This window comes from Octopus bimaculoides, chromosome 15 (assembly GCF_046866305.1).
Source record: "Octopus bimaculoides isolate indiv1 chromosome 15, ASM4686630v1, whole genome shotgun sequence".
Lineage (NCBI taxonomy): Eukaryota > Metazoa > Mollusca > Cephalopoda > Octopoda > Octopodidae > Octopus > Octopus bimaculoides.
This window is the reverse complement of record NC_142942.1, coordinates 31,883,238-31,909,217: the sequence shown is the minus strand read 5'-3', so window position 1 is coordinate 31,909,217 and position 25,980 is coordinate 31,883,238. Positions and strand designations below refer to the sequence as shown.

Below are 25,980 nucleotides of genomic sequence, written 5' to 3'. Positions count from 1 at the left end.
ATATGTATATTTACGTATATGTAGTTGGTAATGTTTATTAACTTAAATTTGTTAACTGGAGCAGGCATGGTTGTGTGGTAAGAAGTTTGCTTCCCAATGACATGGCCCTGGGTTCAGTCCTACTGTGTGGAACCATGAGCAACTGTTTTCTATGGCCTGAGCTGACCAAAGCCTTATGAATGAATTTGGTAGATGAAAACTGAAAGAAGCCTGTCATAGGTGTGTGTTTATCCCTACCACACCACTTGACAACAACCAGTGTTGGCTTGTTAATATTCCCATAACTTAGCAGTTCGACAGAAGAAACCAAGAAAGAAGAGAAGTAATGGGGTGATTTCTGGTGCTCCAGAATGATTGTGGTCCTATTACTGAAACATGTAAAAGATAAACAATATATATATAGGGTTAGTATTGCCCCTGAAGGAGGAACCTAGACTGTTTCCACTGCTGTATCTCTGGCTAGTCTTTCCCACTTGGGACTCTGGTAACAGATGAGCTCATCCCGTCATCTCATCTTTAGCCTGCCTCACAACTTGGCCTGTCTCTTGCTTTGTTTCCTCCAGCAGTTTCCCTGGCTTCCAGAGCATTATACTTGCTGGTCAGTAGTAGATAGAACTGTATTGACTTGGTCCTATCTTATGTTATAGTTCTGTCTTCATTAAACCAAGCTCGGTATGTCTCATCAGGCAACTCAAGAAGTCAAACCTCCTCATACTATTGACCAACAAGATGCCGGTGGCACGTAAAACACACAATTCGAGCGTGATCATTACCCACGTCACCTTGCTGGCACTTGTGCTGGTGGCATGTGAAAAACAACATTCGAGCAAGGTCATCGCCATTGCTGCTGGACTGGCTCTTGTGTAGGTGGCACGTAAAAAATACCATTTGAGTGTGGCCGTTGCCAGTACCGCATGACTGGCCTGTGTGCTGGTGGCACGTAAAAGCACTCACTACACTCTCGGAGTGGTTGGTGTTAGGAAGGGCATCCAGCTGTAGAAACTCTGCCAGATCAGATTGGAGCCTGGTGCAGCCATCTGGTTTGCCAGTCCTCAGTCAAACTGTCCAACCCATGCCAGCATGGAAAGTGGGCGTTAAACGATGATGATGATGATGATGATGATGATGATGAATATGTATATATATGTATATTTAGGTATATATTTATATATATTTATGTATATGTATATTTAGGTATATATGTGTATCTAGGTATATATATATATATATATATATATATATTTATGTATATGTATATTAAGATATATATATATATTTACGTAGATTTATGTGTATATATATATTTATGTCTATGTATATATATTTCTATATGTAAGCATATATATATATATATATATATATATATATTTATATATATATGTGTATAAAAACATATATAAGCACTATATATATTTGTTACAGATTTGCGTTTATAAATGTCATTCACACACAAACACATTTGCAGTTATCTATCTATCTTTATCTATTTGCTCACCCGCTTATGTAAACTGTGTTAATGATGCAAGAATTTACTATCTTCCATAAAAAAAAAAAAATTATATATATATATATATAAACTTCTCTGGAAATGATTACACCTACTACCGACTACCATCACCACCAGCATATTCTAACTTTGTTTACAGACTCGAAACAATGGATTTCCAACCAACTTTGCAGGTCTGTTTATTTATTTGCAATAATTAAAATCCCTCTTTCTGTCTCTCCCTCTCCATCTCTCTCTCTCTCTCTCTCTCACACATACACACTCGCACACACACACACACGAGCACACAAACACATGCATGTACATGTTCAGATTGTGATTTTTAGGTAGGTGCAAGGCCTCCAATTTTGTAAGGGAGTGGGCTCTCAATTTTCATTACCACAAGGTTTAACTGCTATTATTTTTAGCCTTTTCATAATTTCTAATTCAGCGTGAAGGCCAGCCATTTTGAAGAGAGAGTTAGTCGATAACATCTGACATTCCCCTCCCTCCACCCTGTTCTTCATTGGTACTCTATTTTATGGAACCTGGTGGTAGGAAAGGCAAATTTGACACATGCAGGATTTGAACTTGGTGTATAAAGGGTCAAAGCAAAAACTACAAATGCTCTAATGCTATTTCTAACAATATCTTTGATTACTACCACAAAGGCGACAAGATAAGGAGTCGTTACAGCTGTGTGTGTGTGCGTGTGTGTGTGTGTGTTTCTTTTATGGCTGGATTCCAACCCATGCTGCAGCAACAAAGTCCACCCGCCACACTTCTTAGCCCATCATCACTACCCTTAGGTCCTGGATACATTCCAGGCCAGTGTCTGCAATCAAGTTGTTGATGTACGCATGATGACATTTTCCTCTTCTTACATCAGCATGAAGTGGGTTCCACAAGACTAATTTGGATGCTTCCAGTTCAGGGTTATACACTCAGTGACCAGATAGTCGTATGTGTGTGTACATGTGTGTAAGTACATTACAGGGGCAGGGCAGTTTTCTGCTTTGGAAAAGGAATAAAAGGGATAAATAATAGTTACTCACATCAAGGTCTGAACTCAGAGCGTAATGAAACCTAAGATATAAATCCACTACAAGATGGTATTAAACTCATTTTTTACTCCTTATTGTCACTCCATCACTACTGACATCAGTATTGTTTTAAAGAAAAGTGGGAATTGTATTTGATTAAACAGACAAAGTATATTACTGGTATTTAGTAAATGGATGTAATGACCACCACATGACACTTAGCTTCAGCATTGTTGGCCATTTATTTGCATGCATACCCCTCCACATCCACTGAAAAGTGATGAAGACCACCAAAGCTGGAATCTGGCAGAATTTGGATTCCAAATGTTATATTTGCCAAAGTAAATGCTGATTTTTGCCAAACTGCCATTTTATAACAATCTTCAGAAATGGACATGTTGGATAATGTGGTCCTAGGTTCCCTGTACAAAGGAAAAGGACAGGATGGTCATTGTTGGAATGCATTTGGTCATAAGTTTGCTCAATCATGGAGGACCTGGGTTTAAACAACAACTGCCATCATAACAAGTGAACCTCTATGTGGTCGCTAGAAATAGTAGCTCAATTTGCCTCCCATCTTAGATAAAGGAGATATTGAAGTATTCCAACACAGCCAGAGAGAAATGGAATGGTCGTAAGTTTACTCAATCAGTGTTGACCTAGGTTTAAACAACAGTTGCCTGCCATGATACAGTTTTAGAAAGTCGTAGTCATTTTAGCGCCCCTTCCTTTCTTCTTCCGTTCCCTTCACATCCAATACCTTCAATTCTCTCTATTCTTCTGAACTCCAGTTGGTCTTTGGATCAAATGACATCATCAACCTTTGACCCAGAGAACCTTAATTGTTTGTGAGATGGGAACTAATCTTGGCAATACAATCCTCAACCTGGAGAACCAGGTTTTTGTAGCAGATTCATGTTATGACAAAGCCACCATAAACAAAACACTATGTGCCATTGCTTATATCTCCTGGGGTTGTGAATCCCACATCTGAGAGATTTAAAACATTACCAGTACTGATCTTGTTGGACCAAGAGAATCATTAACAGCATGTAGACAGATATGTGATGCTTTGCTGTACTCAAGAAGGTCCACCCACCACAACAAAATCGAGACCTTAAAAACCAAGGTGACATGTAAAAAGCATTTGTAGGTGCTGGTTCCACATATAAAACACTGGTGATGGTGCCACATAAAAAGCACCCAGTGCACTCTGTGGTTGGCATTAAGAAGGGCATCCAGTCTTAGAAAGCCAGCCAAAACAAACTATGAATTCCTGGTGTGGGCCCTGGCCTTACCAAGATGTTAAATGTTAATGATGATGGTGATGTTGATGATGAGAAAGGAATATGAGGAAATACATTGTAGGTCTTATGTTTTACTGAATTTGCCATTCCACCAACCTCTGTTAGACAGAAGCTCTATGCAGTCATTTGACTTACTAGATCTAGTATCCAAATCTTCCTTGAATTACACCAACAGGTTGGATAAAGATGCACTATGATAGAGAAGACAATGACTAGTGGCCACAGTTGAAAGGTCTTTAATTATGTGTACTCAATCTGGATGGATGTAAACAACAACAACAACAATCCAGTTAATTAACGTGAGAGGCAAAGTTGATCTTAGCAGCCAGAATTGAAGTTTAACATATCTCAACACATAAGTAATATGTTAGTAGTGCTCTACATTACCATATTTGCTGCTAACAGCCACCATATTTAATAATTATGGTAGTAATAATAATGGTTTAAAATTTTGGCACCAGGACAGCAATTTCGAGGGAGGTGAGTAAGTTGATTACATTGACTTCAGGGGTGAACTGGTACTTTTTTTTTATTGATCCCAAAAGGACAAAAGGCAAAGTTGACTTCAGCAGAATTTGAACTCAGAGCATAAAGACAGACAAAATGTCTCTAAGCATTTTGTCCAGTATGCAAACAATTCTACCCACTAGCTGCCTTAGCAGTAACAATAATAATAATGATTTCAAATTAAGGCACAAGGCCAGCAAGTTTAGGAGAGAGGATAAACTGATTACATTGATTGAGCTCAGTGTTCAACTGGTACTTATTTTATTGGCCACCCAAAGGATGAAAACGAAATCGACCTCAGCAGCTAATAATGGTTTCTGGTTTAGACACAAGGCCAGCAATTTTGAGGGGAGGGGGAGTAATCACTACTACCAACCCCATTCTCTGACTGGTACCTTATTTTATTGACCCTGGAAGGACAAAGGGTGAAGTTGACTCCAGTGGGGTTTGAACAAATATAAAATGAGCCAACTTGATAATCTCAACATGTTCACTTGACCAGCTAGAAATATCAGCCAGATTTCCCTCAAATCATGCTCTACAAGTCGACATGTAGAACAATGGGATCCAGGGATCTCTGTACATACGGAAAAGACGAGATGGTCACGACTGGATTACTTTCCATTATAGGTCTGCTGGATTAGGGCAATCTGCAGGTTAGACAACAACAACGATTTAGTAGAACAAATGTGACGGATAAGGGGTTAGTTATTTCAAGGTCAAAGGAGGGGCTTACAGAACAATAAAATATAACAGACATAAAAACTAAAAGACAAAATTAAAATCCGATGAGGGGACCAATCGAGGAAACTTCACAGATTCCAGTTTATTTCTCTTCGTGCAAATGCACTCCGTCAGCTGAATGCCCCATCCTAAAGGTGCATTGTTCACCCTGATCTACTCTTTCTGCTCTCACACTTTTTATCAGATTTACTGAAGAGCATCACTGCCCTCTCCTCGCCTTCCTTTCCAAGTGTTTAGAATAATAATAATAATAATAATAATAATAATAATAATAATACATGTTGTTAGCTCTGACGTCTTTTGGATCATAAGCAAGTTGGACAAGTTCCAGTGCCTTGTTGTTTGTTCCTTAATGTACTTTCTCTACATTTTTAACATTCTCACCCATTGCTGCAGAATTTGGTTTAGCTTTTGCGGCTAGAATTCATAAAATGTGTCATTTCACTGCATACTTTTTTTTTTTTTTTTTTTTCCAGGAAAATATATTGGATCAATATACACTTACTCCCTTCCTTCCTTCTCTCTGTCAAATCAACCACACATACACAACCGTGTAGATGATGTGTGTGTGTTTGTGTGTGAATATGTATGTCTGTATTATGTAAAGGAAATCAGAACGGAATATTATAAAACCGATGAACGTCCAGTTGAATTAAATATACACACTAGCGCACGCGCGCACGCACACACACACACACACACACACACACACTCATAATCGCATATATACATGTATAAAATTGTATATAATTAAAATATTATTTCTATGGATTAAGCAATTTATTGTCAGTCTTTCTGCTTTCTTCAATAAATTTAATTGAAACCAAAAATTCCTACTTATTCTTCAAACATTAAATAGTTTAGGGTCAGTGTGTGTGTGCAATGGGGACTATCACCCTCTCACTTCTCTCTTCCTTCCTCTCTCTCTCTCTCTCTCGCATGAAATACTAATTGTATTAGCATCAAATAGCTCAACCTTGGGATTTGAACCTGTGCCCGCTGATGCTGCGTGCCGAGTTTACTACTCACTACCCCTAAGCGAGGGAAGCCTCACATGGACACCAGGTCTGCTAGAAAGAGCACCACCATCGTCTTGAACAGGATTATATATATATATACATTATATATACAATACAACCTTTTAAATAAGTGGGGATGTTCACGACTGGAATGTTTAAGGGCTAAACAACTTCAGCCAATGTAATGATAATAATAATCCCATTAAATAATTCCATCAATCTTCTATTGTTTTGCTGAAACAAATGATAGATTAGCCACCTGCTTGTCTCTAGAAATTTAGTTTTCTTAAAAAAAAGATTGACAATCTCTAACCTCCTTTTTATTTATTTTTTTCCTTCTCAGTTTAAAAATATATCACTTAATACAGGAAACGAAAGACAATGCATATTATATACACACATGCATACATATATACGCAGAAATAGAATACTTGTGCGTGTGTGCGCGCGCGTTTTCTTTAAAACGTTTTCTTGAGATAAAATGCTGGTGCGCGCGCACACACACACACAAAATATATACGTATAATACAGGTGTATGTGTGTGTGTGTGTGTGTGTATATATATATATATAATGTATGTATAATACCCTTGTTTTTAAAATGTTTCCAAGGTAGAAAAGAAAGGAATAAAGAAAACCAATCTTTAATTAAGAAAAAGAAAAAGAAAGAAGGAAAAAGAAAATGTAACAAAATCCTTATTTTGCAGTAATTTTATTTTGTGGTATTGATTTTTCTGTGAGAATAAGATAAGATGAAATAAAACGAATTGTGAAAAAACTGTTTTCCGAGATGTCAACGCATCATTTTCATCATCATCATTATGATCATTTCATTAAAATATTATTATTTGTCTCTTTGGATATATTAGCTTTATTTAATTAATGCTGACCTATTTATGTTGTTGTTGTATCCACCCCTTCTCCAAGAGTGGCTCCACACTCATTTAACCTACCGCTACCGACCTCTTCTACCCTTTCACTGTAAAATGGTCGGATCTGGTTGGAAACTGATCTATAAATTTCCAGATGCATTGTGTACAATATGTGTGCATGTAAGTTTGTAGTGCGTGCACACACACACACACACATATACATTTATTGGTAAATTGTACTGATAAAGGCAGATGCAAGTTAAGTGATGTTCTATGTAGCTGCAGTAGCAGTGCTGTTGTTGATGATGATTATGATGATCGTGGTGATGGTAGAAGTCAGAGGAGAGAGAGAGAGGGTGACAGCTAACATTGTTAATGTTATCAAAGTTTGGCAAGAAATGTGCTCATCCTGACGTCATTTCTCCATCTAGGTGTGTGAGCCACACTGCACAGCTAGTGGCTACCTTCCACCACCAATCAACCAGCCGAACCACTAGCACAAACCGATTAACTTAGAAATTACCAAGCACTTGCACAGCAACAATGCTCTCTCCCTTTCTCCATTAACTCTTCTTCCAGCTTCGCACTTTCTTGTCACTCTCCACTTCATTCGCTCTTCTCTCCCTCCTCCTCATTCTCCTTTATAATGTTGTCTTTCTCTCTCTCTCTTTCTCATTAACCTCCTTATTCGTCCTCCTTATTCTACTTTCTCCCTCTCTTTCTCTCTCACTCCTTTATATATTATATATTCACCCTTTCTCATTAACATAATGTAGAGTTACTTCCCCTATTTCTGCACTCCTCCAACTCACTCTTACAGTAATAACAGTGGTGGCGCTGTACTGACCTAGTTTCCAGCCAGCTGTCTTGTTCCTGCTCCTCCTCTTCCTTCTCCTCCTCTGTCTATATAAAGGCACCGAACTCACTCCAGTGCGGCTCAGTTCGCTTAGTCGTGGCCGTCTTCTCATGATACCAGCACACTCCACGATATTATTATATTATTGTTATCCACCCAGTAAAAATGACTATGGGAGTTCTGAAGGCAGTTGTCACCGATCGAAACCACAACGAACAAAAAGTAAGCGTGCCTTGCTTGCCTTTTTTAAAAAAAATTCTGCAATATATATATATATATATAATGAGCATCGATAAAGAAGGCGGCTGTTTTTTCTCTCTCTGTCTTCACACGCACACACACATATCTATCTATCTACCTAACATGTATACATATATATATACATAGATATATATATGTATGTAGTGTGTTATGTATACGATATATATATCCTTTACATCCTTGATTTACTCTGATCATCACATATTCCATTCGTTGCCGCTACGTGACTTAGCACCATCATTCATTTTTGCCGGCTTCATTTTCGCCTTCAAATCTAAATTCACTAAAAATATATTTTACATATTTAACTTTTCTTTTCATCATGAGAAAGAAAGAGTAAACGAACAAAGATACAAATGCATCATATTTTAATTAATTTATTCCAATTAGGTCGGCTAATTTTAATAATTTAAACGTTATTGAATGATCCGTGAACTTTAGGTTGTGACAATCGACTATTTTCGGTGATGATGAAATGACGCTTCATCAATCCAACCACTTTATATATATTGTTTCGTTACAAATTCAATCATTTTCTAATGTATATCTATCGACAATCCAGTTAGCATTCATGAACTTTTTCTTTCAAATACCCTGTGGGTAACCTTTTTTCCTCGTTCCGATGTTACAATTGATTTTAAACTCTTAATTAACATAATTGACCGAATTTTAATCTAGTGTTACATATATATATCTATATATATATATATATATATATATATATTAGAGAGAAACCAAGGCAGTTTCTTATTTTTCTAACATTATTTTACTGTTGGGTAAATTTAGAATAAATTTGCCGTGTTACTTTTCGTCTTCTGTCTCATTTGACAAAAATTTGTCTAAAACATTTCCTTGTTCTCTATCAATATTGATCATCCCCTCTACACTTGACGTCTTAAATTTGATTGAATTATAATTACTTACCGTTCTATTTTAAAATATTTAATTTTCATTTTAAACCTTATATCTGAAAAAAAATTGTTTGCATCGCAAATTTCTTGAAATCTTTACAAATACGAATTTGTAGAAATAAGTTTATAAACGTGATTACAAATTTTTTTTATTTCCCTGTTAAACTCTCTTGAAATTTTTTAACAAGTGGGCGAAGTCGATCCCTCTTGACCACAACTTAATCTCTTCCTTGATCGACCACCGTTTCTCTTTACTGTCTGATGCAATGTGGTTGATTTAAACAGTAATACTAGTTATAGTAATAGGAGTGTGCCTCTTCCTTTTTTTTTTTTTTAGCTGTTGTGATACAGTATAAAACTTTCTCCATTCCCATAAATTTATCTACAGATCTCGGTTTGATCACAAATTGTCAGCTGGTAATTGCCGTTGATTCAAGAACTTTGGAATGTAATTATTAAAAGTTGGTTGGGTACACGAACATGACTTCTGCTTGCTCTCTCTCTCCACCCTGTTTTGTGGCTTTTTCTTTTTATTCTTTATTACTTAGGAAGTACTTTATTTTTTTTAATTAGCTGTCATGACGTATTGTTTCTTTAATTAATGCTATCATCATGTGGCATTTGACACAATGCAGTGTTTGTTATCTTTTCACTGATTATCACATTATACTTAACATTTTCTTATTGCAGGCTCTTTGGTATATATATATATATATATATATATATATATCTCACACACACACACACGTACACAAAACATACATATAGTTATGGATATATATGCCTCAGGCGTTGTTTATTACAATCTTTATGAAAGCCGGCTTAATATCTTGGTGAAAAATAGTCCGATTTATCTTGTAGCCTCGCTACATGTTTGTGTTCAAGCGTGCAGTCGGGCCCCAATTAAATTGAACTGTGGTCAAAACGTTCCAGTGGTGCCCATCCTATCTGTTTCTAGACATAGTGCACCCCGAACTATATATTAACCAATGTGTTACCTGTTTTAAAGGTAAAGTGTAGGTTGCTATTTCTAGTTACTCTAGCGACCACATAAAGACTCCTCGTTGAAATTCTCTACATCTGCAGTGTTTAAAGACGAACCCAATCCAAGAAAATGCCGAAAAATATTTGGAGCTGGTCGTCTCTTGTGAGTTCGCTCCTAAAGAGACCCCAAGATCTAATTTAGTGACATTAGAATTGATTGATAGTTATTAATTAATGAAACGTTATGGTACCCTGACCAATCTATCTTCTCTACTTGACCAGTTTGTTGCTCTTTACCTGATAAAATTACCCTGGAGTATATTACCGCAATTCCATAGATCCACTGCTGGGAAATGGATGTTGTCAAGTGTGTCCCTTTGTGTCCTCTTGTCTTGGCTTCTAAACGATTTCAGTCGGAGGAAAAAAAAATTAAATGTTCAAACTGGAGCAATTTGCGACAGCTGCTATAATTATATTACATAATTTTAGATGACCACTTGTCCATCACTATTGTTTTGCTGAGAAGTACAAGTGGCCTACGGCTTTTAATCGTATCTTATTAAACATTCCCATCAAACATCAATACAGAAGCTTGTCTTTATTAAATTGCTTTAGGTTTATAATTTGCTTCACATGTATATATGTATATATATGCATACAAACTATATATATATATATATATACCCATATATACAATCAGCAGTTGATATATTCTAATTGTTCGGTCTTTTAATTATTGTTCACAGGTTGTACCAGTTGACACAACAAACGAGGAGGTAATTATATACATTTTTTTTATCATTTTCATCTACTTTTCCTTTGTAATTAATATCTCTCCAACTCTACTTTTTCTCGGGTATAGATTTATCACCAATCAACATTTCTATGTTGTATATATAATAGAATGTGGCTAGGGAGAATCTTGAGAAACTACGTACATGTGGTTGTGATATAAGGTTATCAGGGTTCTTTACATCTGGAAAATCCCCACTGAAATCTTCTTTCACTTTTTTCTTTTACATTTCTCTCTCTTTCAGCCTTACCTCTCGCTTCTACCCCTCTTTTTCTTCTTCACCTTTCAGTTTCTCTCCTTCTCTATTCATTTATCCTCTCCTTCCAATCAGCTGTAACTCCTTGTCATTTCTGCTCTGTGCGCTGATTAAATCTTGGCCTGACGAGTAATTAAGAGAGAGATCACTCATCCTCCCCTTCTTCCTGAGTTTAGGTTCCTCGCCTCGGTTAGTTTTGTTTGTGTGCATGAGAAATCAATAACCAAGTCTTCGGTTTTCGTGCTTGTGGCTGATATGGAAGAAAATCAGTTGCATAGGTAGGGTGGGGGAATGTAAAAAGAAAAGGAGAGATTAATAAGAAATATGAAAAGAAATATCTGTGAGAGAGAGAAAGAATATGAGAGGGGAAAGGAAGGATTTTTTGCGAGGTAACAAAAAGGAATATTAGTACAAATATGAGTACATAATAAAGAATAAAAAGGAACAGTGTTGAGTAAATTCTGTATTGGAAGTTAATGTTGGAGAAGGGGGTATAATATTGGTGTCGGAGCGGCGGCAGGGTGCACTGTACCTTCTCTCCTCCCTCTCTCCTCTTTTTGTTCCTTACATCCACTTTCTCTCTCTCTGTGTAGTTGTTAGTCTCTTTCCTCTTCTCGCTCCTGCCCATTACAGTCTCTCTTTCTCTCTCTCCCTCTCTCTCTGCTTTTTATTTTCCAGCTTGGAGATTGCTGTTGTCAGTGCTAAGTATAGCCAAGCGTTCTGATTGGCTGACCAATTCGGTAACTGCATTTTCATTGGTCGCATTCACGTTATATAGCCTGATAGACAAAAGTAAGCAGCAACTCTCCATGCACTCACAGTTTATTATTATTATATTTTACCTTTCTTCTTGTTGCTCTCTCTCTCTCTCTCTCTCTCTCTCTCTCTCTCTCTTTATATTTTCTCTTCTTTACCATTCCTCACTCTCCCCGTCCCTCTCTCTTTACTGAGCAGCAGCACCAAAGAGGGGACGGCTTTGATGCCAAGCTTGGAAATTTCCACAGAGAAAAACTTGATGTGGAATCTTACACGTTCTTCTATTGCCCATATTCTCTCTTTCTCTCTTTGATTTAACATAAATTAAAACGCGAATCATGTTATTATTTTTCTTCTTCTTATAAAATATAATTGATAATCTTAATTGCTTAGGAGTATTTTTGTTAGCTAATCAAATGGAAATTATAGAATTTAATGTGTAAATTTATTTTATAATGCATAAGGGCAAAAAAAGAAAAAGGCTGGGAGGGTTACAGAAAGATTCTGTGGCATTGGCATTTGGTACAATATTCAAACATTTAAGGCGATCTTTCGAAAACGAAATATTGTCACATTTAATTCACTTGCCGTAATTAATTGGGGATTCTTGGTAATTATAAACTCAATAGGATATAGGAGTCCATGGATAATTGTTCTCCCCACCCCTTAGCATATTTAGTTTGATGTCCCTTCGATTGAGTTACCGTGGAACTTTTAATTAAATTTCAGAGCTCCACTTTCGAAGATATAGGTGATGGCTACTATGATAAATTGACGGAAATAAAATCCTGTCCACATCCCTTTTAGCCATTCAGTCATTATCAATGCGAAATTTTACTTTATTTACTGCAATACAAATGGAAATTACTCAAATTACTGAATACTTTATCGTCACTTCCACCTTTCAAACATTGGTCTGCAAAATTCAGAGAATTTAAGTGGGGGGGGTCACCTAACTGTAGTTAACCCCTTTTTTTGTTAACGTCTTAGGGGTTCCCAAACTGTAGTTATACCCGCTCTTGTTACTGCCTTAAAGGAGTCCCCAAACTGTAGTTATGCCCTTGTTAACGTCTGGAAGAATCATCATCAAACTAGTTATGCTCCTTCTTATTAACGTTTTGTATATCTGAAGTGTCATTAAAATGTACCATAACATAGCAGGGTCGATGTAATGTACCTTTCTTAACGTACCGGATAACTAAAATGTATCGTAACGTACCGGGGTTGATTTGTATACAGATATATGTTCGTCCTAAGTACAAACTTTCGGTCAGCATCGAATTCTTCCTTTTATATGGCTCTGTGATCTATAAAATAGGGATCAGTTCTCGTACGGTAGGGGTACAAGGTCAATCCACTCTGCCCTACTCTAATTGAAAACCGATCTTTCATTAAGTTAACTCTTTTTAAAGCTAATTTATTCATTTTATATACAAACGTCATTGTGGTAGATTTTGCATTAATTATTATAATATATGGCCATTGTTAATGCTTTGACACAGTTCTTTTGCTAGTGAACTGATACAGTTGCTGCTGTTTGTTTGCTAGCTTAATTATAGATTTAATAATAATCGATAATATTTTTTTTTCATTTATCTTGATTTATTTAGTAAATTCTCTATAAAACAAAAGGAAACTAGGTTTTATATATTAATGTCATTTGCCTTGTTTCTTATATATTTTTCAAGTAAATTTTTTCAATAATTCTATTGACGCCATTTCTTTGGGATATTATTAATGACCAAAGAATTAAATTGTAATTTTACTGTTAATTTTACACTGGACCTGAAAGGAATTGATAAAGCCATACGTTAGGGGTTACAAAATAGCAAAGATTGAAGACTTGAGAACTGACCCTCTGAAGTATCTTGAACTACATTGTCCAATGTGTTCCTCTTTAAAATAGGAAACAAAGTGGGCTGTGTTTTGAAGGAAATTTGATTGTTATTTCTAGAAGATCAAGCAACTTTGATTGTTATTTCTAGAAGATCAAGCAACTTTGATTGTTATTTCTAGAAGATCAAGCAACTTTGATTGTTATTTCTAGAAGATCAAGCAACTTTGATTGTTATTTCTAGAAGATCAAGCAACTCTCACAGAAGTTTCCTTTCTGTTGACATTTCTCCACTTAGGAGTAGTTACAGTTGTTATTAAAAGACACCAGTGTTTACCATTTCTTGCCAATTTCTAGAACTAGTTTAGTTCCAGATGAGATGTCCTGATTGCTCCCTTCTCCAAGGGCTCTTTGTTCCCTCAGTGTACTGACAGTAAATATGTCCCACAGCACTCTAACCCTATATCTTGATCTCCCACTCTAAGGAGAATGTAAAAAAAGGTATAAACGTGTAGGCTAATTAACCATATAAAAGAAGGTGGGAGTGAATAACAGTCTATACACAGACACTCTCTATGTCAAACATAAAAGAACCCAAAGATTTACTTAAAGGTGTTTATGGATGGGAGGCTACCCCAAATATTTGCAACTTTAGTGGGTTTTCTTTTATGTTTTTTCTTGATTAGGAAAGCCAAGTTCACCTTGAAGGGAAAGATATTTCTGTTGTAGGGACTTCAAATTTGTATTAGAAATATCATTGTATTGATAATTTATCTCCAGTGAATTAACAGTATGTGCGTGTGTGAACAATTTCATATTTTAAAAAATTTTATATTGGTTGATCAGTTCTGGACTGTCAGAACTTAATGTTGCAATGTTGATGTCTTGGAACAGCTGGTTGTGATATAGAGTTAAACACACACATATAGACCGCTCTCTAACGATGGCGGTATTTACTGTTACACATGCACACTCTCACTCACTCCACAGGTTTCATTAAATTATCCTATTACTATCTTTATAGTCTTTCTCATCTTTTAAAATCTGTGAATTAACTTAACAGTTAAAAGTTCTTGTTTATTTCTTTTCCAATAATAAATGGAATTGGATTCAGTGTTTGATTTTTGGCTTTAATATTACTTCAAACAGTAAAGTGGTGAGCTAGCAGTATCATGAGCACACCAGGCAAAATACTTAGCGGCATTTCATCCGTCTACACATTCTGAGTTCAAATTCCGCCAAGGTTGACTTTGCCTTTCTTCTTTTCGGGGCTAATAAAATAAGTACCAGTTGAGCTCTGGGGGTCAATGTAATTGACTCCCCCACCCAGCCCCCGAACTTGCTGGATTGTGCCAAAATTTGAAGCTAATATTATACTTCAAAGATTAAGTAAATTGTGAGGTTAGCACTAGGTGAGGGCTGCCAATGTCAAGCTGGTTTCAATTCATTCTATCTTTAGAAAAAAACACTTTCATCACTCCCTCCTATAAATTATAAGGTCCTGTATGTAGTCAGTATTTGTGGGTTTTTTTCTTTCTTTAATGGTCACTTGATTTTGCTGTCTAATTAAAATCTAATTAATCACTACTGACTAATCCATGGAATGGTTTTAAGGTGATCCCAAGCTTAGCTTCCCTATTCACCTGGTAGTTCATTTAGGTGATTGTAGACTGCTGCCAGTCTCTCTCCTAGGTTACATTTCTTGCTGATGTTTTCCCTCAGCCTTCCTGATAGGTAAATAAACCAACCACCATACCGCCAAGGAGTCACTCTGCATGCTAGAAATGGCACCCCCACTATCTTATAGGAAAAAAGGGTTGGGTACAGATAGAATGTCTTTGTTTATGGCACTGCTTGACTGGGGACAAACAACAACTAGCTGAACTGTTAGAATGTATTGAACAGCAGTAGATGTACAGTCATCTTCCTGCTAATATTTCTTTTACAATTGAGTTCATTGCAATAAGATTTCAAACTACAAAAATAAAGTCTCATCTACATAATATTGATTTCTGTCAGAGAAACACTATTGATTTTATATTGATTTTATTCAACATTCATGAGATTTGAACTCAGGATGTAAAAGAGCCATAACCACAAGGAATTTTGTGCCATGTCATCTTCTACCCTTTTATGTAATATTGATTTCTTACATTGGTACAAGCCACTAATATTTGGTATGGAAGAACCATTGGATCTACCAACTACAGAAGGATGAAATGAAAGGTGGGATTTGAACTCAGAACATACAAAGTTGTGATTAATTACTTCAATTTTGTGTGCTACATTACTGATTCCACCAATCCTATTGCCAATATCTGCCATTTTTCTGTTCAATTTACTTGGTTTTTTCCAGCCAAGCATCTATCTAAAACAATATTGGATAGAATACTGCTTACATGCAGAATTATTTTTCTAATTTCTAAATAGCTTGATGTTAGGAATCTTATTCCGTTGAAATTTTCCACTTGGATAGGTAGGAAGAAACCACTGCTGCCTGTGTAAACTCAATTAGGGAATGAAATACCTTCCACAGTAACTGTCAGCAATGTTACTGATTGTAGTTCTTCAAATTCCTGTAATTTGGGGTTGTTCAGTTGACCTGTCAACCTTCCAAAAGAGTTTTACCTTATTCCCATGACATGTTACGTGGTTCTTTTTTCTTCAGCCTACCAGAAATCATTGTAATTAGAACACATATTTCTATTAACAATGTTTTATATAAAGTGGCTGTAATTTCCACTCTATGAAACTCCTTTCAATATTTTTAGGTTATTGGTTCTCCTGAATGTAAGGTACATAACTCTGCTTGTTTCAGTTTGCCTGGCTGACAAACAATATGCAAATGTTCAAATTTGTAAAATAAAATGAAACAGATGCAGAACAATTGAAAGAAACTGGTTGGTGTTCCAGCATGGCTATAGTTGTGTGACAAAAACATTAAACTTGATTGTTATTGAAGGATCAATAAATTTTACTCAAAATTACTAAAGTTTAAGTAAATTCCTATAATTTTTACTTTTTTTAAAAAATTTACTAACTGATTTTTCCAGTTGGTTGCCCTTGCTACTGCTTCTGTACTACACTCTAGGTTCTAGAACTTTCAAGCAAGATGAAGCCAGAAATGCTAAAATGCCTTACTTGGTAGGGAAGTAATCTCCATTATACTTCAACATATCCAAGTTTTGGGGGAATTAGGAAAGTTTTTTTTAATTTTTTTTATTTGCATATTTCATGTACTGGATGTTGTTTTTCTCTTGTTCTTTCAGACACGCACTCTTTTTGTGAATGCGTTTATCACAAACAATCGTTCTGATTACATAACACACCTGATGGCTTACCATACAAAGTATTTAGAATGTTTTCTCAAGACTCAGAATCATTTAATGAGAGCTGATGGACCATTACCATTTGCATATAGACATTATATAGCAATAATGGTAAGTATTTCTTCTTCATCATTTAACAACTCAAGACATTCTGGAAAAAAAACAAAAAAACTTTTCGTCTTTTTTCTTTATTTTTTCATTTTCTCTAAAGCATGAAAATCCTTTGTTTTTAAATTCTCAAGTTCTGTTTGCTGGTCAACAGAAGCTGCTAAATAGATGCAGCACAGAATTTTCATCTCCAAGTCATGTGCTCAAATACTACTACCATCATTTGCTTACAGGTTATTGTTGTTGTTTAATCCCAACTTCAGATATTCCAGCTATGATCATCCTATCCTTTAAAGTGTGTGTGTAAGAAGGGCCTGTGAGCTTTTTTGAAACAACTGCTGTGTACCCTTTATTTTTAATTAAGTGGCCTGCTTCCCAACTGTGATTTCACATTGCACCTCACCTTGGGCTAGTGTCTTCTATTGTAGCCCCAGGAAACAAATGCAGTCTTATGGCTGGATTTGGTGAGTGGAAACTGAATGAAGCTCATCTTGTATATGTATGTATGTATGCATATATAGATATATGTGTTTTTGTGTCCCTTTGTCTTGATATAATGCAATGGTTGTAAAGGAGCATTATTCATTTCCAATCTTCCATACAAAACATATGTGGCCATGGAGAAAGGAAAGTATTATTACCTTTCTTGAAACAGGTTAGGGCTGGCAATGAGAAGGGCATCTGGCCATTGGAAATCTGCTTCAACAAATTCCATCTTGACTTGTACAAGCATGGAAAATTGAATTTTAAAACTATCATGGTGGAAAGAATTGGCCAGCCCTGTGAACTGTGAAAGTTGTATTGTTTGTTGCTAAGATCATCTACAACAAATGTAGAATTGAATGCTGTAGTATATAACAAAGAATATGCTAATGAAATGGTCTTAGTAACTTCAAGACACAAAACCTCATTTCCCCTCTTCATCACGCTATATAAATCTGTTTGTGTAAGAAAAAGGAAATTCAACCATTTGGCTGCCATATTTTTTTCAGAAAATATAGTTTTCAATTATTAATTTATTAAATTTATGATTAAATAAGGCTTAGTAAAGTCAGTCTAATAAACTTTGTTGTTCCTTCCAATGTAGGCTGCTGGTCGACACAAGTGTTCCTACCTCATTCAACTTCAAGCTACTGAGTTCCTGTTACAGAGCGGTAATGCCGATTGGTTGAAAGGGTTGGATTACATCCCACAGAAACTACGAGATCTTTATGAAATTAATAAATTGCTTGCCCATAGGCCATGGTTGATAAACAAATCACATATAGAAGTAAGTTTCAAATTTTGTGGTTTCATTTTTCAACTTTGGTTTTGGTTTCTTTTAAATCCTTCCTAGATTTTTCTGCTGTTTCACATGATTTTAACAATCCTATAAAGACAAAATATTGGAGGTGTGGAGAGTCAGTTTTTTTCATTTTTTATTCTATTCATTTAAAATTTAAACAGCTAATATTTAGCTGTAAAGTAAAGCGAGAATCTAAAATTTTTCTTGGTTCAAGAAATTTTTTTTCAATTTTATCAATTTGAATTTTCACACTGGAAAAAAAAAAAAAAACCTCCCAAAAAAACACTCAGTTTCATTAATATAGCCTTCACATAAAATTCAGTTCTTTCCTCACCCCTAGTGTTTGATATCATATTAACCTAGAATTAGCAATTAATTAATTAGGAAAGCCATCATAGTATATTTATTTACTGTGGTGTATATGGTGTGTTTATAGATATGTTTGGTATGGTGTGTTTATAAACTGTTCTGTTTGAGTTAAGTATTTTCATAGATCTGCATGTAAACAGGCTTTTGTAGTCAGTATATAAAAAAGTGTTTAAATGAGTTTCTTTTCTCTTATTTCTAATGTTCCCAACCAACCAGCTGCGACTAGTCGACTAGTTATCCTTGAAAATAGGCCACCGCTTGTTGTTAGCTTTTTTTACTTTACACACAACCAAACTACAACAAATAGAATACAAACATGTTTTTACAGTGGCAGCTTACACAGAATAAACTTTGCACATTTATACCAATCTCTCTCTCGCTCTCTCGTGTAGCAGTATCTCTTCACCCCTCCCCCAACATAGCAGCAACCTAACAGTTCCACATTCAATATAAACAAATAAATAAAAGAAATATGAAAATACTTATGCTCTTTGAAAGTCAAAATGGTGGTATGGTTTCTGTGATATTCCTCTTTACAAATATTTCTCCAGATTATATTTTTATTTTAGAGTCTTTTGGTATAAGGCCATAAATTTACCAATGAAGAGGAGAGACCATTTCCCCAGTACATATCTAGTACTTACAGCCCTGAACAAATGAATGACTTATCATCGGTCTCCCTTGTCACTTCACTTGAATAAATGTTGTCTCCGTTAAATGTTAAATAGTTGGTTTAACACTACATTAACTGAAGTGGAGAAATGTTTATGCATATGTGTGAGCAAAATGTATATATAAGCGTTTAACGTCCACCTTCCATGCTGGCATGGGTGTGACGGTTCAAAAGGAGCCAGCCAGGCAGAAGCCTGCACCAGATTTCTGTGACTGTTTTGGCAGGATTTTTACAGCTGGATATCCTTCTTAGCACCAACCACCCAGCAGAGTGGACTTATATATATATATATCATCATCCTCATCATTTAATGTCTACCTTCCACACTGGCATGGGCTGGACGTACATAATGCCAGCTGGTTTGTCTTCATCCTCAGTTTATTAATGGTATAGATTTTTTATTGACCCTGAAAGAAAACCAATCAATGTAAAGGAGATTGACTGTTTCACCATAACTATTAAATAAATGATAAATCATTGATCAGGGAAAACTGGATTTTTTTGCTTTTACACAATTGTCGAACATATTAATATAGTTTCCAGTGAATTTGATTTCATTCAAGGCCAGTAGTTGTATGTTTAACCCTGAATTGTGACCTGCTGGTTACAATGGTAAACTGGAACTAGTGTAAATTTAGGTTTAAAGTTATGGGATAATTAATTTCAGTGCTGGAAGAAAAACAGATTAACTGAAATTTTCCTTGTAGTTGGAAAAGGAAGACAAAATTCTTGTGGCAGGTTTTTTGTAACTGTCACAGGAAATGGAAGATAATTTGGAGAGATTAAGAATTGATCCCTGGAAGTCAATTCACATTTGGAGAAGGAAAGCTTGAATGGGGACTATTATGGACATGTTCCACCCTGTTAGACTTCATCAACAATATCTTCTACTCAATTGATCAGCAGTAAATTACTGACGAGGTCAAATAGGCTGAAACATATATTTGTCCTTGCTTGAAAATAATTATCATAATTTCCTTTCTGTAAATTTGTAAAATTTACTTTGAGAGATTTTTGTTTTCTTTCTCTAATTAGAGGCAAGTTTCAATTAATTATTTTAACCCCTTCCACCCACTTCACATTACACTAACACAGCACTCAATTCTACAACTTGTTAAAATAAGCTGGCCAGTCAAGAGGATGGTGAACAGATTAGTTAATATTATGATTAATTGTACAAATCTTGTGTAATTTAATACTTAGGTCATTAATTCGTGTCAGTCCCATTTTACTTAACTGCTATATGTTGAAGACTTTTCTCTCTCTAATAGTGTTTGTGTGTGTGTAATAACTAGAATAGATACCTTTCCTTTTTAATGTCATGTATTCAGGTCATGAAGTAGGAACGGTGGTAGCTATTTAGTAGCTAAGAGTGAGGCAGAGTAGGAAATTTATGGGTTAACTGTAAAACAAAAAACCGGCATAAAATGTCTCAATCCTCCACCCTCCTCTCTACCAAAATACTTGTTAACAAATGTATTTTTTTAACTAGAGATGGTATTTAAGGGTTATAGATAGGAAAAACCTGCATAAAATGTCTCACTTTCTTCCTCAAATCCGTTTCCCCTTCCCCATAAAGACCTTGTAGAGTGTTGACAAAACTGAAGAAACAAAATTATTAAACTATTTCCACAAACTTAAAAACAGTTCCCAACATTTTAAATGAGACAAATTTCATCTCACATTATTAACATATCTGGTTATCAATTAATTTATTTAATGAAAACTGTTTTACATAAACCATTTAAAATAAATAATTGTACAACTAACACCAGGTATTGTTTCATTGTAAAATGATCCTTAGAACCTAGCCAAGCTTCTAGTTTTGTTGTTTTCTTATCATTGGAGCATCATGAATTGTCTTGTCCGAAAGTTAAAAATATAGAATATTTAATGTTGTGCTGGATTTCAATATTATTTTGTTATGTGGTGTATTTATTTGTAATTTACAGAAACTTACCAAAGGTCCCAACAACTGGTCAGTGTCTGAGGTAACTCAGGCATTAATAATACTTTCTCACTTCCATGCATTGTCCGGGTTTATTTATGGCTGTGGAATTAGTTGTGATTTTGATGCTGATCAAGGACTCACTTACCTGCCTGCTTCCAAGAACTATGATGATTCTTGTGAAAATGGCTGTCAAAGTGAAGAAGAAACAGAGGAAGAGGAAGATAATGTAAGTGAAACTTTTTTTTTTTTTTTTTTTTTTCTTAAATAGCTCAGTAGAGGAACATTGTATCATAAATGAGAAATGTAACTGTTTACATGGTGACATACAACTGCGTATGCGTAACTGCTAATTTTTCTTTCACTAAATAATTTCTGTAATGACAATGCATGGATTTTTTTTTTTTCTGGTACACTATTAATCATTTAATCATGCAATTAATGAACCACCATTATTATCTCCTTTTTGATTTAATTGAAATCTAAAACACTAAAAGTAGTATGAAGTATTCAGCTGATTTCTGAATTTTATTAATTATATTAGTTTTTTAATAAATTAGTTTTCATCGTCAATACTTGTTACGGTGGAAAAAAATATCTTGTAGCAAACTAAGACAGCATGCTGGGTTCAATTCTCTTTGTGAAAATGCATTAAAATGTATTAGGAACTAAACACTTCAGTATATAACTGGTACTTTATTAATTCCAGGGGTAGGTATGAAGTCATAAGAAGAAGAAAAACTAAATTCAACCATTGATTGTAGTAATTATAAAAATATACCTTACTTAGGTACCACATATTGGGGAAATGACATTTGTGTCCCAGTAACTGACTGATCCTATTTTTATCAACTCTCAGCGGTGATGGTGCCATATAGTAGATTTAATTAGACTTCTGATTTCCATGCCCAGAAAAACCATTTTTAGTCAGCACATTGTTAAAACCTTGTCAGCTGTCAGTTTGATTTCTCTCTTCCATAAACCTCTAATTTGTGTAGGCTTTTTTTCAATAAGTCCAAATTATTGTATTTCTTAACAGTCTTATGAATGCTTTGAGGGAGGAGTTGAAGCTTTACTTGAACGAATGAAGAAGCTGAGTGAAACCCAAGAAGAAACAACAGAAGAAGAAATGCTGAAAGGATTTGAGAAGGTGGAATCTCCTAACCTTGAATGTAAGTTCAAAATAACAATTGTTAGTGGATTTGGTGGAGTGCCACACAGCATGCTTAATATGTTCCTTGCATCTTCATATGTTCCTTGTTTGGTTTGCATTTGATTTCCTTCTCAGTAGGGTTTGATCAAATAGGTTATTGACTCCCACCCCATATGTATGGTCTTGGACCCGTGTCAGAAATAACTTTTTATAAAAGGAAACAGACTGATAAGAAACTTAAATATGTCCTAAAAATGTCTTGACTTGACTGTAAAGGTGAAAGGTCAAAAGATTCTTATTTCTACTAATGGTTTCTTAATAATTTTTAGTCAGACATTTTCTGTTTTCCTAACTGTACAAAATATAGAATATTGAACCCTCTTGGTTTAGCCAAAATGTTATTTTTTACATAGCCCCAATATGTCATATTGTTGACAATAAATACCACTAAAGATAACCATGGTAGACTCTTCTCTGTCCAAGGAGAAAAAGTTGTTCACAATTGGAATGAATATGTGGACCATCAGTCTTCTCAGTGAGAGCTAGCCTGGTCTGAGAAGGAGGAGCTTCAAGACGGCCTTGATGGTACATGCACTAGGCCCCATGAGGGCTCAAAACATTTCCTGGCATTAAGTACAAGAGCAAAGAAGAGACTTATAAACACATTCTGCCTGTTTCTACTATTATTGTTCAATGTAGGGGAGGCTTTACTGGCTACTGCAATTGTGCTAAACACCAGGCCATAATGGATGATATAATTTGGAAAATTTTGCACCCTAATAGAGGATGAAGACCCACTCAACTGCATTGATGGTAGTGGTAAATACATGAATGAAACTGAGGTTCTACTAAAGCTAATAGGGACCAGAGATTCTTGGTATTGAAAGGTGAAACATCTTGGTTGCAGCCACTTAAACGAGAGAAGCTAATGGTTGTACAACTCCTATCCTGTCATATAGTTACTCATTCCTTGCATCCTACTATATTACGACAAATGTTTTCAAACATTGGGTTTTACATTTATTTTGTTAGAATTGCTTTTCTCCTGCTAACATTGTTGGGTAGATTTGCAACACAGGAGCATTCCAACCATCTTGGCACATTTACAACACAGCTACACGTTGTGCTGCTCTGTCATCTGTTGACAGTTTTAGCAGCACAGATTCTGCTTTTTACTCTAAACATTCTCTATCTCTCTCTTTCTCTCTCTCTCTTTCTCTCTCTCTCTCTCTCTCTCTCTCTCTCTCTCTCTCTCTCTCAACATACATATAGATGGATAGTGCTGTGTGCTTTGTTTATGTTTATGTTCCATCTTGTCTCATCTAGAATTACTGTAATTTTGGTTCTCTCTTTCATTAACTCTTTTAGTAAGTACCTCAACAGAGAATCTCACTGCAAACAAATCAAACATACTACGCTATGTCTATGAACCAGACTACACATACCAAGACTTCAAACGTGTTAATTACCAAGAAGTAGCTACATTCCGAGCTCAGGATTACTCCTGGGAAGATCATGGGTTTTCATTAGCCAATCGCCTCTATCCAGAGATTGGAAGTCTATTGGACGAAAAATTCCGAGTGGCTTACAACCTTACATACAATACGTAAGTAACCAACCAGATTTTAGATTTTATTTCCATATTTCATTTTGGTTTTTATTTTCTGTGGTTTTTAAAAGGTTGTTGGTAGCAATATGAACATACCCTTAAATATTTCTGTTAGACTTCTTTCTTAGTCTGTCGGCTACACAACAGGATCTGGATTGAAAAGAATGTTGCACACTCCTATTTACTCCATTAAAGTTTTGTAGTTTGTTGTCAGTTGACATACAAATAATGAAATGTTAATTTTAATGGAAATAATTAAAGGTTGTATTTGAACTGAAAACTAAAGTAAATACTGTAAAGAACTTTTTTTAAAAATCATAAACTACCAATGTCATTGGTCTGGCCATGCATTGACCAGGTGGAAACTTTGTGAAAGGCCATCAGATTGCCTTCCACACACTATTGAGACTGATACTGTCAGAGTATTACATCGCAGACACAATTATCTGTGGAATACTCAACCTTTTATACAGTACTCCAATAAGTCATTGATTTAAACAACTAGAATGAGGAAGGCCACACTTCCATGTGTGTGTAACTTTTAGATTTTACTTATCAAAGTATCCAAGTAAAATCTGTCAAATATTTGAGTTAAAAAATTAGAAATGTTTGAAAGTGAAGTAAAATTATTCCAATTATTGTGTTCTTATAATTTTGCCATCTTCCTAATGAATTCTTCTATATTTTTATTTAGAATGGGTAACAACAAAGGGGTTGATACAACAGCTTTCCGAAGAGCCATCTGGAACTACATCCACTTCATGTATGGCATCCGACACGATGACTACAATTACAATGAAGTGACTGATCTACTAGAGAGAGACTTGAAAACCTATGTTAAAACGGTGACTTGTTATCCTGAGCAGGTTTCCTACCAAGATTACAAAAATGTTTTGAAAGGCTTTCAACATTCGGAAAAGGTAAGTTATAATTACCATTTAGAAACCTCCATTCCACTTAATGGGAATCATTAGAATTACAAACCATTAACTTCTTTACAATAAAACCTAATCTTTCATGGTTCTCCCTGCTATCTTTTAAAACAAAAATTATTTGGTTTGAGCAGACCTACTGTTCTGTAGTCCTTGCAATTTATAAACGCTGTTCCTTCCAATGAGGCAGCTAATCTGCTTACCTGATGATGAAAATGGAGAGACAAGATTGAGTGTTTTAGTAGATGAAAGACCAAGTGAAAAAAGATTGCTTAGATTCCAGCCATGAGTAAAAAAGAATTATTATATATCTTTTTGGAATTCTTAAATGCCACTACTTTTCTTTTCGGGGTATTTTGTAAAAATGGAGAAGTATCAATAGCTTTTTAAAGAATTAATAAATGAATTTTAGAATATTTTAACTAAAAAAATCTGCAAGGGACAGTTTTAATTTTTCCATTTTTATTTTATTTTATTTGTTTTAATTACAATTAAATTTTTTTTTTCTTTTCTTTTTTATTTAGGTTCATGTCAATTTGATGATGTTGGAAGCTCGTCTACAGGCAGAATTGTTATATTCCTTGCGGGCTGTAATGAGGTACATGACTTGAAGTGGGTACTGCTGACTGGTTGTGTCCGGTGTGCTAGTGGGTGCCTGCTGTCATAGAACTATTAATATGGTATTTATGAAGAAGAGCAAAAATAAAAACCATATTTTATATATGTATATATTTGAAAGCGTGTGTATATATGTATGATGTATATATATATATATATGTATGATGTATATATATAGATATGTATATATATGTATGTATGTATAATATATGTATGTATGTATAATATATGTATGTATGTATAATATATGTATGTATGTATAATATATGTATGTATGTATGTATAATATATGTATGTATGTATAATATATGTATGTATGTATGTATAA

At 35.1% G+C, this 25,980-nt stretch overlaps 1 protein-coding gene across 2 annotated transcripts in view; it reads left to right on the top strand.

The window, feature by feature from the left end:
• Positions 1 to 25,761, top strand: part of LOC106869376 (sestrin-3) — a 52,629-nt gene extending 26,868 nt beyond the window's left edge. Inside the window, exons 1-9 of one of the 2 annotated variants that reach the window (XM_014915099.3) lie at positions 7,912 to 8,055; positions 10,736 to 10,765; positions 16,898 to 17,068; positions 18,153 to 18,335; positions 21,345 to 21,569; positions 22,380 to 22,512; positions 23,862 to 24,099; positions 24,797 to 25,022; positions 25,559 to 25,761. In XM_014915099.3, coding sequence (XP_014770585.1) covers positions 7,999 to 8,055; positions 10,736 to 10,765; positions 16,898 to 17,068; positions 18,153 to 18,335; positions 21,345 to 21,569; positions 22,380 to 22,512; positions 23,862 to 24,099; positions 24,797 to 25,022; positions 25,559 to 25,645 — 1,350 coding nt within the window. In that variant the 5' untranslated portion in view covers positions 7,912 to 7,998 and the 3' untranslated portion in view covers positions 25,646 to 25,761. Of the gene's footprint in view, positions 1 to 7,911; positions 8,056 to 10,735; positions 10,766 to 16,897; positions 17,069 to 18,152; positions 18,336 to 21,344; positions 21,570 to 22,379; positions 22,513 to 23,861; positions 24,100 to 24,796; positions 25,023 to 25,558 lie in introns of those variants that run through there. The other variant, XM_014915098.3, reaches the window with a different exon arrangement.
• The last annotated feature ends 219 nt before the right edge of the window (positions 25,762 to 25,980 follow it).